The sequence below is a fragment of the Psittacula echo genome (assembly GCF_963264785.1).
Source record: "Psittacula echo genome assembly, chromosome: 7".
NCBI classification, from domain to species: Eukaryota; Metazoa; Chordata; class Aves; order Psittaciformes; family Psittacidae; genus Psittacula; species Psittacula echo.
Window position 1 is genome coordinate 25,382,361 of NC_137740.1, and position 12,630 is coordinate 25,394,990.

General features: G+C 42.7%; 1 protein-coding gene across 1 annotated transcript; it reads left to right on the forward strand.

Moving 5' to 3' along the window:
- On the forward strand, positions 1-12,342 carry TSEN15 (tRNA splicing endonuclease subunit 15). The gene is made up of 4 exons (XM_080624337.1): positions 1-191; positions 912-993; positions 2,229-2,364; positions 11,933-12,342. Exons 1-4 carry the CDS (start codon positions 57-59, stop codon positions 12,132-12,134), a joined length of 555 nt encoding a protein of 184 aa, XP_080480463.1. The 5' UTR covers positions 1-56; the 3' UTR covers positions 12,135-12,342.
- The last annotated feature ends 288 nt before the right edge of the window (positions 12,343-12,630 follow it).

The following is a 12,630-nucleotide window of genomic DNA, read 5'->3' on the forward strand; positions in this document are numbered from 1 at the left end:
GAGTGCAAGGCTGCGTGGCGCCGTCCGGAGCGCAGTTGTGTTGCACCGGGGAGAGCATGGAGCCGGCGGCTGGCTCGGCTGAGGGGAGCTGCGGCCCGGCAGGGAGCACTTCCGCAGGCACGCAGGAGCCGGGGGACCGGGGCGGCTGGGCCGGGGGGACCGACGGAAACTGGATGGCGACTCACCCCACGGTAGGCATGTGGGCTGCGCTGGGGCTGCGGAGCGCTTCGGCCGTCCATTGCCCGGGCACTGACGGGCGATGGCGGTCCTGAGTCACTCGGGATGAGCGTCCCGCTTTCCTGCCCAGGCCCGTTGCTCCGGCGACTGATTCCCTCCGCCATGGCTTTGAGGGGCACCTCACGTAGGTGATGGCGGGGGGAGATATTAATGTATGGTGTTTGGTTGTATTGGGCCTGTTGAAGGGTCTCGGCTCCGGGCCCGTGAGGAGAACCGATGGGGTTGTTGGGGAATGCCACTTGAGGCAGAGAACGAGGTTGTAAATGCTGAAACTGCAGCTGGAAAACGCAACCGTCCTAAACTTTTACTCCCTCTTAATTTTTAGTATACTGAAAACATTTGAAAACAGTGTTTAATTTGGCTGTCATCCTGCGTTGGTGTGCTGTAGCAAAAATAGGTAAAATTCGTAGCCCTTCTGCACAAAGCTAGGTCTGTTCCAGGAATAGTTGTGATTCCTTATTTTTATTTGGCTTGCTTTCTTAAGCACCAAAATAGGGGGAATGTGGAAAAAACCAGCTTGTCAGAAAACAAGTCCTGCTTTTTAATTGCTGTTGTTCCTTAAAGCTGGCTTCAGATTTCAGTGGCTTAGATAGCTCTACAGATTCTGGGTTTGGACTGTGCATTCTTAATATAACTTCTGCTTTCCTTCACCAACGTTACTGTTTGGGTTTCAGCTCACAGAAATGATGTCTCTTGATATATCTGACAGTTCTCAAATCTATGCTGCATTTGTGGTTTACCTGGACCTCTTAGAAGGTAATTCAGTGAATATTTATTTTTTTTTTTGCCTTTAGGTGCTGTTAAAGTTTGTCCACTTTCCTACAAAGTCTTTGGTGTTATTTTTGAAACTTAGTGGTGATGGCTACCTAAGAAACAGGTAGTATTTTGGCACTGAAGATTTCTATCCTGTACCTGTCTGGAGCCTTTAAGAAGATGAGGGCCCATTCTCTTCCAGGGCAAAGACACTCTGCATGGAGAAAAAAAAAATCAAAAAGGAGTAGGAGAAGGAAAAGGAACATGGAAAAGTGAAGTTGCGAGTTCAGTGGTTGTGCTGGTAATAGAGTCCTCATTTGTAGATTAATGTCGAAGTTACTAAATCAATGTTTCACTAAAGGTATCATTTTAGCAACTGGGTGTTGTATGCTGACCTGACTATGATGCTGTTTTCTGGAAAGGGTAGGGATTCCTTTAAGAATATAATTTAGAAGTCTGGTGGCAGTTAATTATGACAAATGCAGTGTAGTCTTCTGGTGTCTTGTAGGAGTGGAGCAGAGTTACTTGGTATATGAACTTCTGCCTGCAATTCTGCCAAGTTGGCTTTATTGAAAAGGGACTATGTGTAGGCAGGCAGCCAGCCTAATAAAAATATTTTGTTTTCTTTTGGAGGCTGGTGGTTCTCAAGGTCAGGGAAGGGAGGAATTTTACAGACCAGAAAGCACTGTGTCTGTTACTGTTATACCTCTGAAGAAAGTGCGTCAATAACCAAGAGAAGGCTCCTGTAATTCTGCAGCAAAAAAACTTTCAGACTTATCCCTTCAACCAGAAGGGAAGAACTGTGTGTTATCATTAATCATGCTTTTAGCACCTGTTCCTTCACAGTTTTAGGATACTGATAAAGTCCAGATTTGGATTACAGTTTTATGCTGCAGATGACTAAAGGTTATGTGGTTTTTTTAAACCGTGTGGTTTTTATCTTTTTTTTGCCTTTTTGAAGCAAAGCTTTGTCAGACAGATCCCTAGTCACCATCAAACAGCGTAGCTCTAGAGTAAGCAGACTAGTACTGTTCCCCTGGGTTTCTTTAACAGTGTTGTGTCTCAGAAGGCAAGCCTGATGGTTCCGGAGGGTGGTTGTCTCTCATGAGAAAACTCCTGTGAGGGAAGGGAGGGAAACAGAATCTCAGATGTTAACTTAATCAATCAAATATCCAATTTGGTATTTAAAACTTGTGTTTTGTGTTCCGGTCCTTCTCACTGATGATGAACCTTTCTAGGGAGAAACTGGCATGAAGTGAATTATGTTGGAGTAGCAGAACTGCAGCTCGTATGTTTACATGCACGTGCAAAAGAACAGGACAGTCTCCAAGTGATGGTGCCGGTACCTGTGCACATATTGTTGAGCCATGAGAGGTAAGGATGTGGTCAGTATTTGGTTCACACTATCAGTAGGATATTTAACAGGCTGCTGGTAACTTGGTCAAAAGGGGATGGGGGAGAAGACAAAGGAGTCTCAGAGGAAAGCAATACCTCAGCTTGTGAGCAGTGTTGTTTTGGGTGCTGCAAGCATACATGCAAAGTTGAGATTTCTTTAATTTTCTAAGCTGTGTCAGTCTCTGCTTCTCCTGCTCTGAAGGTAGTACGCCATTGATGTCAGCTTCCCACAGCAACTGACTCCTGCTGATAAACACTTCATGTTGTTTGTGCAGAAGTTGCATATGCTTTAGGAGATAACAATGGATATGAAAGTATGTGTTTGAGAGACAGGGTTAGAACATAAGACTTTCACAGCTTTTGTTTTGAACATTCTTGTGTTTCTTTCATATAGTCTGGAAAAATCTAGCAATGCTTTTTTATGTCACTGGGCTTTAAAGTATTTAAGAAACATCCAGGAGAATTTCTGTCTAAAAATAAACCTTTCTTTTTTTAGTCATTTAATCTATGGATAAGCCTGGTGTGTTTGGTTTGGTCTGCTTTTTGTTTTGAAAGTATAATTTGGCTACTTCCAACTGGAAATTCCTTTTACTTACCCAGAGTTTAATGTGTAACTGTCCCTTGAGCTGTGATATTTTTTTTTTTTTACACTTGCTTTCCTGACACATGCAAGACTAAGTAATTCTCAAGCAGAGGACAACACAGTTATGACTTTGTGATATTGCAGATGTTTGCAGCCTTGAGAAATTCCACTTGAGTAATTTTACAGTATATTTTAACTGGCCTTTAGAACAGCCTCAACCACACAGTATCATTTACTCTCTGATAATGGCTGCCTTTTGCTGGTATTTGCCATTCTTTCCTAGGATGTCTCTGAAGACCTCAACTATTTCAGCTGCATCATATGGTATTACATTTTTCAGTTTTCTCTGTTCCTGCTCTTGCTAGGACCATGTGCTCGGGGCTGACTTTACAGATCTTGCTAGTGTTTGCTGTTTCCTCTTGCTGTGTGGGCAGCAGCCTGACACAGTAGTAGGTAGCTAATGAATTGCACTTAGCAGACATGTATGCACTCTAGGAATGACATTTCAGACATGCTATGGTTTTTGCCTTTTTTTTTTTTAAGGCTTTTATTAGTGACAGATGAGCTCTTGCAAACAGGCTTCCATCTTCATTCTGTTACATTTTTTCCCTAAGTGCGTATTTGTGAGGGGGAAGAAAATACCTTACTAGACATTGATGGATTTGGGTACTATATGTGCTGAAAAAATCTTTCATTTGCAAATATTGGTCAATTGCTCTTGTGGGCTTGGTCTGAAAGAGAAATACCGTGTGTTCTCCACAACGGAGGAAAGCTGCTGAGAGGTCTTGCAGGATGGAATGCTGAGTGCCTCTCTGCAAGAAGCAGATCACTGTTTGTGAAAAGGACACACTGCTATTCACAGTTTGGACTAGATTTTAGGTGGGAAAAGAAGGCATCAAATTAGGATATAGGATCTTTGCGAAATTACGTCTACATGCTAAGCTGCTGTGCTTGTTTAATGTAAGAGGTTTTCACCTGGGTTGGAAACTGATTCCTGTCATTGGATCAATGCCAGCAAGTATGTTCTAGTTGGCTTTTAATGACAGTGAGAGATTGCACTGCATGTATGTCCTATCTTACTGTTTCATTGGAGCTTTTCATTTGGAACCTCTGAACTTGTTTGTACTGTGGTGATACTGTTTGCTCTGCTTCTGGCACCAGAGCAGATGGAATCCATTACTGGAAGGATGTGTGTTAGAGAAGCAAAAAGTGAATGCATCACATTGACTGAAAGTACAGTTTGTGACTAGGTTTAGGTACAGAGCAACTACATAGAGCATATTGTCACTAAAAAGAGCTGAATACTGGGCTGTAATGCCAGGTGAATCCATTAAAGTCTGTATGTGTTTGATAACCATAGGTGATGTTAGACAGGAAAATTATATATGCTTGTATTGTATTATTATGCTTGTGTTATTAAACAAGCATGTGCATATGTATGCTTGGCATTTCATTAGTGCTGATGCAAAAAGGCCTGGTCTGTCCGTGTAGGAAAAGAACAGCATCAACTCCTCAGCTCTTTTGCTGGAACAGCAGGCAAAAACCGGGGGGTATAGACAGTAGCTAGCTCAAAGCTGTGTAGCACAGAGGGAGGCCATTAAAAAGGCATCCTACAGAAGGAGTTGGAGGCAGTACTACAGTACTGCTGCTTCTTTGTTTTGACAGTGATGAGTGTTTTGTTGTGATTATTTATAGAAGGAGGCTTGTTAGGTATCTGATGTCTTTGATAACTTTCTTATTTGACTTCCCAAGCTACAGAGAGACAGAAAAGCTTTTCTACTTAGGTGCTTTGCTGTTTTGTTCAAAGCAATGCTTCAGGGTTTTGTGTTACTTGCTAAAGGTGTAGAGGAAGAGGTATGAGTAGAAGTGAATGCAGCTCACTTACTGTTGAAAGCAAGCTATTGAAGGGGCTTGGGAAGGTGAAAACATTCTGTCCTCATTGCTAGGCCTGGAAATGTGCTAACTGCAAAAGCCACTAGCAAATGGCAGCATTTATGGACAGCATTTCCTTGCTTAACCAGTAAGACCTGGGTCTGCAGGGGTGGTTTTCCTCTCAAAGCCACTTCAGCCAAGCTTTGCCTTCCCAGGTGTCTCATAAAGATTCCTACTTGGCTGATGCTCAGAGGATAGTGTCCTTAGAAGGCCGTAGTAAAGTTGCTGTAGAAATCAACAGCAAGACACCTAACCAAATCATAAATATGAGCACCCTAGCCTATTATAAGGTTTCATCATGTCCACTTTGTGCATGACAATTAACTGCTTAAGGCAAAAGCTGTCTGCTTACTAAGCTCACTGTCCACTTCTACAAACAGCTTGCTGAAAGTTGATCATCCTGTCCTGCCAGTGTAAGGCTGCACTGAATCACAAAATTATGGGGTCTGGAGCAAAGTGACCACCAGTGTCAGTGGTAATCTCATACAGTCTGAGAAATGACTTCATGCTGTGCATGCGTGCTCTTAGAATGAAGATTGCTGAATCTTCTGTGAATAAAGACCTGGAGAACAAGTTGCAACTTCTGTTTATCTTGGACCACTGACAACCACAAACAGCTGGCTGAGGTTTGGAGAACCTTGTGTTTGTATGCCTTTGAATTTAGAAGTGATTTGTACTTGAGGAGGAATTTGTCAGTCCATTGGCTGAGACAACTTTGCTGCTAACTATTGCAGATGACACTTCAGTACACATCAAGTACCCAATTGTCAGTACATTCCAGAGTTGTGGCTCCTCAAATTGGAGGAAGCAGTTAGTCCTGCTTCAGAGCTAGCAGCAGTGACTTGCATAAACAAAGCTCAGCAAGTGTAGGAGAACTCGCAGTGTTGACACCTGAATTTTCTAGGTAGTGTTGAAAGCCTTGTGGCTTTCCAAGGACCCTTCCAAGGACCAAGGACTTAGATGCTGGATCTAATGGAGTTATGTGTTGTCTGTCCTAGACATATAACATTGTCCAAGCAAAATGCTACTAATAACACATCAGATATTAAATACTGTGTCACTGCCCTGTTTCTATTTAGTACAGAAGTGCTGGAAATGAAGAATAAGTCAGTTGCATGAGGTTATGGAGACTGCAAAGTTTGGTTTATGCTAAGAAGGAAAGGGTTATTTCATTAAAATGGTAACTTAATTTTAGAAAAAGAATACATAAATGCTTCAATTTTAAAGCTGAGAAACATCCTTAGAAGCAAATCTGAGGACCAGAAGTGATTTATCCTCTTCTAAATTTGTAATTTGTGAAACAGATCTTCCTCTAATCTGAAGTGGTTTTGCTTGTAAGAAGTAGTTACTTTAAATGCACTGGAAGTGTGCCATGCATTATCTTATAGAATCATAGAATAGTTAGGGTTGGAAAGGACCTTAAGATCATCTAGTTCCAACCCCCCTGCCATGGGCAGGGACACCTCACACTAAACCATGCCACCCAAGGCCTCATCCAACCTGGCCTTGAACACCGCCAAGGATGGAGCATTCACAGCCTCCCTGGGCAACCCCTTCCAGTGCCTCACCACCCTTACAGTAAAGAATTTATTCCTTATATCCAATCTAAACTTCCCCTGTTTAAGTTTTAACCTGTTACCCCTTGTCCTGTCACTACAGTCCCTGATGAATAGTCCCTCCTCAGCGTCCTTGTAGGCCCCTTCAGATACTGGAAGGCTGCTGTAAGGTCTCCACGCAGCCTTCTCTTCTCCAGGCTGAACAGCCCCAACTTTCTCAGCCTGTCTTCATAGGGGAGGTGCTCCAGTCCCCTGATCATCCTCGTGACCCTCCTCTGGACTTGCTCCAACAGCTCCATGTCCTTTTTATGTTGAGGACACCAGAACTGTACACAATACTCCAAGTGAGGTCTCACGAGAGCAGAGTAGAGGGGCAGGATCACCTCCTTCGACCTGCTGGTCACGCTCCTTTTGATGCAGCCCAGGATACGGTTGGCTTTCTGGGCTGCGAGCGCACACTGCAGCCAGCTCATGTTCAGTTTCTCATCGACCAACACCCCCAAGTCTTTCTCCACAGGGCTGCTCCAAATCTCTTCTCTGCCCAACCTGTAGCTGTGCCTGGGATTGCTCTGACCCAGGTGTAGGACCTTGCACTTGACATGCTTAAACTTCATAAGGTTGGCATCAGCCCACCTCACAAGCGTGTCAAGGTCCCTCTGGATGCCATCCCTTCCCTCCGGCGTATCAACCGAACCACACAGCTTGGTGTCATCAGCAGACTTGCTGAGGGCGCACTCAATCCCACTGTCCATGTCACCAACAAAGATGTTGAACAAGACCGGTCCCAACACCAATTCCTGAGGGACACCACTCGTTACTGGTCTCCAGCCAGACATTGAGCCATTGACCACAACGCTTTGCGTGTGATGTCCAGCCAGTTCTTTATCCACCGAGTGGTCCACCCATCAAATTGATGTCTCTCCAATTTAGAGACAAGGATGTCATGTGGGACAGTGTCGAAGGCTTTGCACAAGTCCAGGTAGATGACGTCAACTGCTCTGCCCCTGTCCATCAGTTCCGTAGCCCCATCATAGAAGGCCACCAAATTGGTCAGGCAGGATTTCCCCTTAGTGAAGCCATGCTGGCTGTGACCAACCACCTTGTTGTTTTTCATGTGCCTTAGCATGCCTTCCAGGAGAATCTGCTCCAAGATTTTGCCAGGCACAGAGGTGAGACTGACTGGTCTGTAATTCCAAGGGTCATCCATTTTCCCCTTCTTGAAAATGGGGGTTATATTTCCCTTCTTCCAATCATCGGGAACTTCATCTGACTGCCATGATTTTTCAAATATGATGGCCAGTGGCTTAGCAACTTCATTTGCCAGCTTCTTCAGAACCCACAAATGGATTTCATCAGGTCCCGTGGACTTGTGTACGTTTAGGTTTTTAAGATGGTCTCGAACCAGATCCTCCCCTACAGTGGGCCTAGGGTCTTCATTCTCACAGTCCCTGCGTTCACCTTGCAAGACTTGGGTAATGCAGTCAGAGCCTTTGCCAGTGAAGACCGAGGCAAAGAAGTCATTAAGAACCTCAGCCTTCTCCAAATCCAGGGCAGCCAGTTCTCCCGATATCTTCCGGAGGGGGCCTACATTGTCCTTAGTCTGTTTTTTATTCGCTACGTACCTATAGAATCCCTTCCTGTTATCCTTAACATCCCTAGCCAAGTTTAATTCTAACTGGGCCTTAGCTTTCCTAACCTAGTCTTCACAGTTTTGTCAGTAACTCTGCTGCTATAAGCATCACTTGAGTTTACTCATACAGCAAATCACACATTGAAAATGCAATTAATTGGTTTTAAATGCAAACTCTTCATTAATAGTTTAAAAGTGATTGTTTGGCTCATACAGCTGAGTTGGTTATGCAGTGTTACAATTGAACATCCTACAGCTGGTGTGTCTTGTAGAGCTTTGCTGAATTCTGATTCCTCCCTGTTGCATGCTTTGTTTTGTTTTTCAGTTTCCATGGAAAAAAAAAATTTATGTTCCTTGGGGTTTCAGTTCCTTTTCCTGACCAATGAGGCACATAGTGTAAATGGACAGCAAAGGAAAGACTTTCTCCCACCACCACATGATTCTTCACATTGTATTTTAAGGCACTAAGTTAATATTGTTGCCTGCTCTGCCGCTAGATCTGGAATAGTGGTGAGCCATGCTGTGCTGGTTTAATACTGTTGGCTAAATTCAAGGTATTGTGCTTTATGGGAGGTTTCTTCTGCCTTGGTTCTGTTGTCATGAGGCTTATCCAAAAAAAGTCAGGTACCGTGGTACACACTGAGGCACAGAGTAATGATCTCTGTGTAGTGGTACAGAGACCAACTTGTGCTGACTCTCCAGCCCTGCCTTGCATGGAGGAGAGGGAGCTGTTTGGGCTGGCCAAGCCTGGAATGAATTATTCATCCAAGTATAAAGGGTAGATTGAAAGCTGTTGGCTTTTCTGGTATGGAAGGCAGTAGTTCCATTTCAGCTTAATGAAGCTCTATGCAACCACCATAAAACATCTCTGAGCATTCAGTTTTACTGCTGCTTCTCAGAGGTGCTTGCATGGGACAAACCACTGAAATACTTTTGGTTTTTTGGTTTTGGTTTTGGTTTGGTTTTGGTTTTTTTTTTACTTTTTGTATACAAGTTAAAACCTCAAGTTACAATTGAAGTTCACCAGTCATATACCTGTTTCTTTCTCTGGAATGAGATGTTATTTTGTTAGGAGTGAATCAGTAGGAAAGACGGTACAGATTTCTGATGTGTGTTGAAGGCCTACCTAGTACAAAAGTCTTTTATGAATAAAAGAAGATGGTGAGAGATGGAAAATTCCTCTCTTGGATGGATTTGTATGTATTTCAGGGAATCATAGAATGGTTGCTCGAAGTCCCATCTAGCCTGGCCTTGAACACTGCCAGGGATAGGGCAGCCATAACTTCTCTGGGTAACCTGTGCCAGTGCCTCACCAGCCTCACAGTACAGAATATCTTCCTAATATCTAATCTAAATCTACCCTCTTTCAGTTTAAAGCCATTTCCCTTTGCATTCCTTTGAATTTCAGCAGGCCAAGAACACTTCTTACTGCTTTCCCCCCTCCATAGACAGTGATAGATAGTCAAAAGGATTAAAAAACCCTATACATTTCCTGTAATATTTCATCTTTCTGTTTGTGGCAGGTAGCAAGTGCAGTGAAATTGGCACAAACCCAGATGTTCTCTGACTTCTCCTTTGAAATGTCTGCTGCTGCAGAGAAACTGAACATGCTGGATGCAGAGACTAACAGTGATGCCTTCAGGGAAGGAGAGGAAACACAGGCATCTGATACAGACTTCCTGAATTCTGAAGCTTATTCTTTTAAAAGATACCCTCCCACTAATCTGCAGATGTTCTGCACTGCATTATGGCTAGTTGTGGTATGCATGAATGAGAGCTCTTGTTTTGGGGCTGCTTGTGTTGAGAGAAGTGGCAAGAGGAGAAATTTGCATTTGCAGTTCTAATTCTTTGTCAGTAGAGGCTGGTTCCCAACGTGCAGTGGAAAGCATTGGGCTCTGTAGATAGCAGTGTTAGAGGATCATCCTGAGACAATGGCCTAAGTTTTTGTGCTCTTTATATAAACCCTGAAACTCAGTCTCCTGAAAAGTAAGTTAAGCATGCAAAGAAATGTCAGTTTGTTGTCAGGATGTGGCCAGTTTTGGGATCATGGTGTATCTTCTAAGTCTGAATGCTTAATGGGGGGGAAATAAAGGTTCAGATGTCTGTGCTTGGCAGTATAAGAAGAAATTATGGGTGGTGGGAAATCTAGAACTAAGACCTAACTGTAACATCTATCCCACTGATAGACTAGGAGAAGAAATGGTGACAGTTACTAAAGAAAATAGGAAGGAGCTTCTGCCCTGGCTGACAGGTGAATACAGGCCACTGACTGAGTCTGCTTCCAGATATAGGACTGTCCACAGTCAAAACAAGTTTGGTTTCTTTGGGTCTCAAAATAATCTCTTCTGGGTAGCTGTGCCCTTTTATTTGGCTTTTTATTGTTATTTCTAATTTGCATTCCCAGAAGAGATGTTAATATCTACTGCTTCATAAAAGCCATGTATAGTTCTTTCCCCACTGACTCTCTGCCAGTAGCAGTCTCTTGCAGGTGTCTCTTTTCTGTTGGTGGCCAATACAGTATCTCTTTATTTGTTCTCTTGGCATGAATGTGCTCATGGTTGGAGAACCAGAGTATGGCTTTTCACAGCCTTAGTATCTGTTGCATGAAATAACTAATTATGTTGTATTGCCTTGCTTGCATTATATATGGGCCAGTGGTGAAAGCAAAAGAAAAGGCACTTCTGAATTTAGCCAAGCTGAATTATGAACAGTTCAGAACACGGATACTTAAGAGGGTCATGGGCTTAATAGCATAGTCTTTCCAGGCTGCTGCTTATTCTCTGCCAGTTTCCATTTGGCTTTTATTAAGGGATCAGAGAAGTTTCAAAGGAAGATAATGATTAAAGTTTGAAAGCTGGTGCATTTAGAAAGAGCCTTATTTTCAGCTACAGTGCCCAGCTTCAGAAATGCATGTTTTATGGTGAATGAGATCTTAGGGGCACATGAAGTGAGTGGCGATTTCTGTTTTAATTTCGCCCACACACTGCATAGCTGACCTCTCCCCAGACTGTAAACTGTCCTGGCAATTTCAGATGAGCCCTCTTGCACTTGATCTTGAGCGCAAGGAGAAAGCTCCCTGTGGAAATGCTTTGTGATGGGGAGTGTTACTGTTCTGCCCCTGGGCACTGTGCTCCTGCAGTACTTGCTCAAACAGTAGACTCTGGGAAGAAGTCAGCTCTGTACTGAAAAGTAACTGACATATTATTCTTAAAATAAGCTGAACAGGAAAAATGCTTAACTTTGTCTTGAATTTTTAAGGATGACATTATTTATGTGACTGTTTTGAAGAAGTCTTGTGGCTTCTAGTCTAGACAGGGAGGTAGAGAAACCTGGCTTCAGTTCCTGGGTCTTCCACAATCTGGCACAGAAGTGTAGCACAGAGACTGGAAGACTTACCTCTGCAAATGGAACAAGTCTTAATTATTTTGTCCTCTAACTCAACACCATGTGTTAGTCAATTTTTTTTAACATTTTTTCTTTTTTTCTTTTTTTTAATCTAATGAAAACAAGGCCATTAGTGTTTGCCCTGCTTTGATTGTGGTAGTTGAAGAATGGTTGAGGCATGTGCACAATAGTACACCTAAGCAAAGCTTAGAAGCATGTTTTGAGCCATTTCCAGCAGAGATGTATGTAACTGAGTACATTTTTATAAGATTATTTGTAATTTGATTTTGTTGCTTGATTATACAACTTTGGATTTTTATTAGAATAGATATTGTACTTTCTTTTGTGAAGACGTATTTGCAGAATAAACCCAAGCTGAATAAAAATAGCAGTAGTGCACTTCTACCATTGTGCCCTCCTTGGTGGTTGTGGACTCCTTTAACTGATTGTTTCTTCTTCTAGGATGAGAGAGATCATGAAGAAAGCATCACTCCCACAGGATGATCCTGACACCCCACTGTCAGTTACTTTGGCCATAGTTGAGTCAGATTCCACAGTAGTCTACTATAAAATGACTGATGGCTTTGTACTACCAGATCCTCCTGACGATACTGAAGATACGGACAATAAACAGTGGAGAAAGAAAAGAAAGCTTTTGAAGTGATTAAGACAAACACTTTTCTTGAGCTACTGTCCTCAAACATAAACAAATCCAGGAACTTATGTATGTAAATAAGTTGTGTGCTATGCTTGTCTGCATATCAAGCATCTTTTCAGGGAGAACAGAGGCTTGTGCAGCTGTACTGTAATGAAATGCCATTTAAAATATGAAATGCGCCACGCTTTGTGACTAATAAATATACTTGTGAGATGTTTCCAAAGCTAGTCTCTTCTTTGTATCTGGTCAGGTACATAACAGAATAAACACACCTATATTGTAAGTATTTGTTAAAGGTAAATCTTAAGGGGTTTCTGGTGGAAGTACTGTTACTAAGTTAAGGGCGTTGTAGTTTACATAGTGTCTTTGTCTTAACACTGTCAGAAGCTTACATTTCTGAACGCTTACTTTCTTTGCTTTTGGAGAAAAGACTTTTCCACAGAAATACCTTATTTTAAAACTTTCTCTGCAGAGGGAAAATATATAGCAATAAGAGAGGCTA

Bases quoted from the DNA above. Each gene is read 5' to 3' on its own strand.
- TSEN15 (XM_080624337.1), top strand. From the start codon at position 57: ATGGAGCCGGCGGCTGGCTCGGCTGAGGGGAGCTGCGGCCCGGCAGGG. The intron at 192-911 runs GTAGGCATGTGG...TTTGGGTTTCAG, and splicing joins GGATGGCGACTCACCCCACG to CTCACAGAAATGATGTCTCT. The intron at 994-2,228 runs GTAATTCAGTGA...GAACCTTTCTAG, and splicing joins TTACCTGGACCTCTTAGAAG to GGAGAAACTGGCATGAAGTG.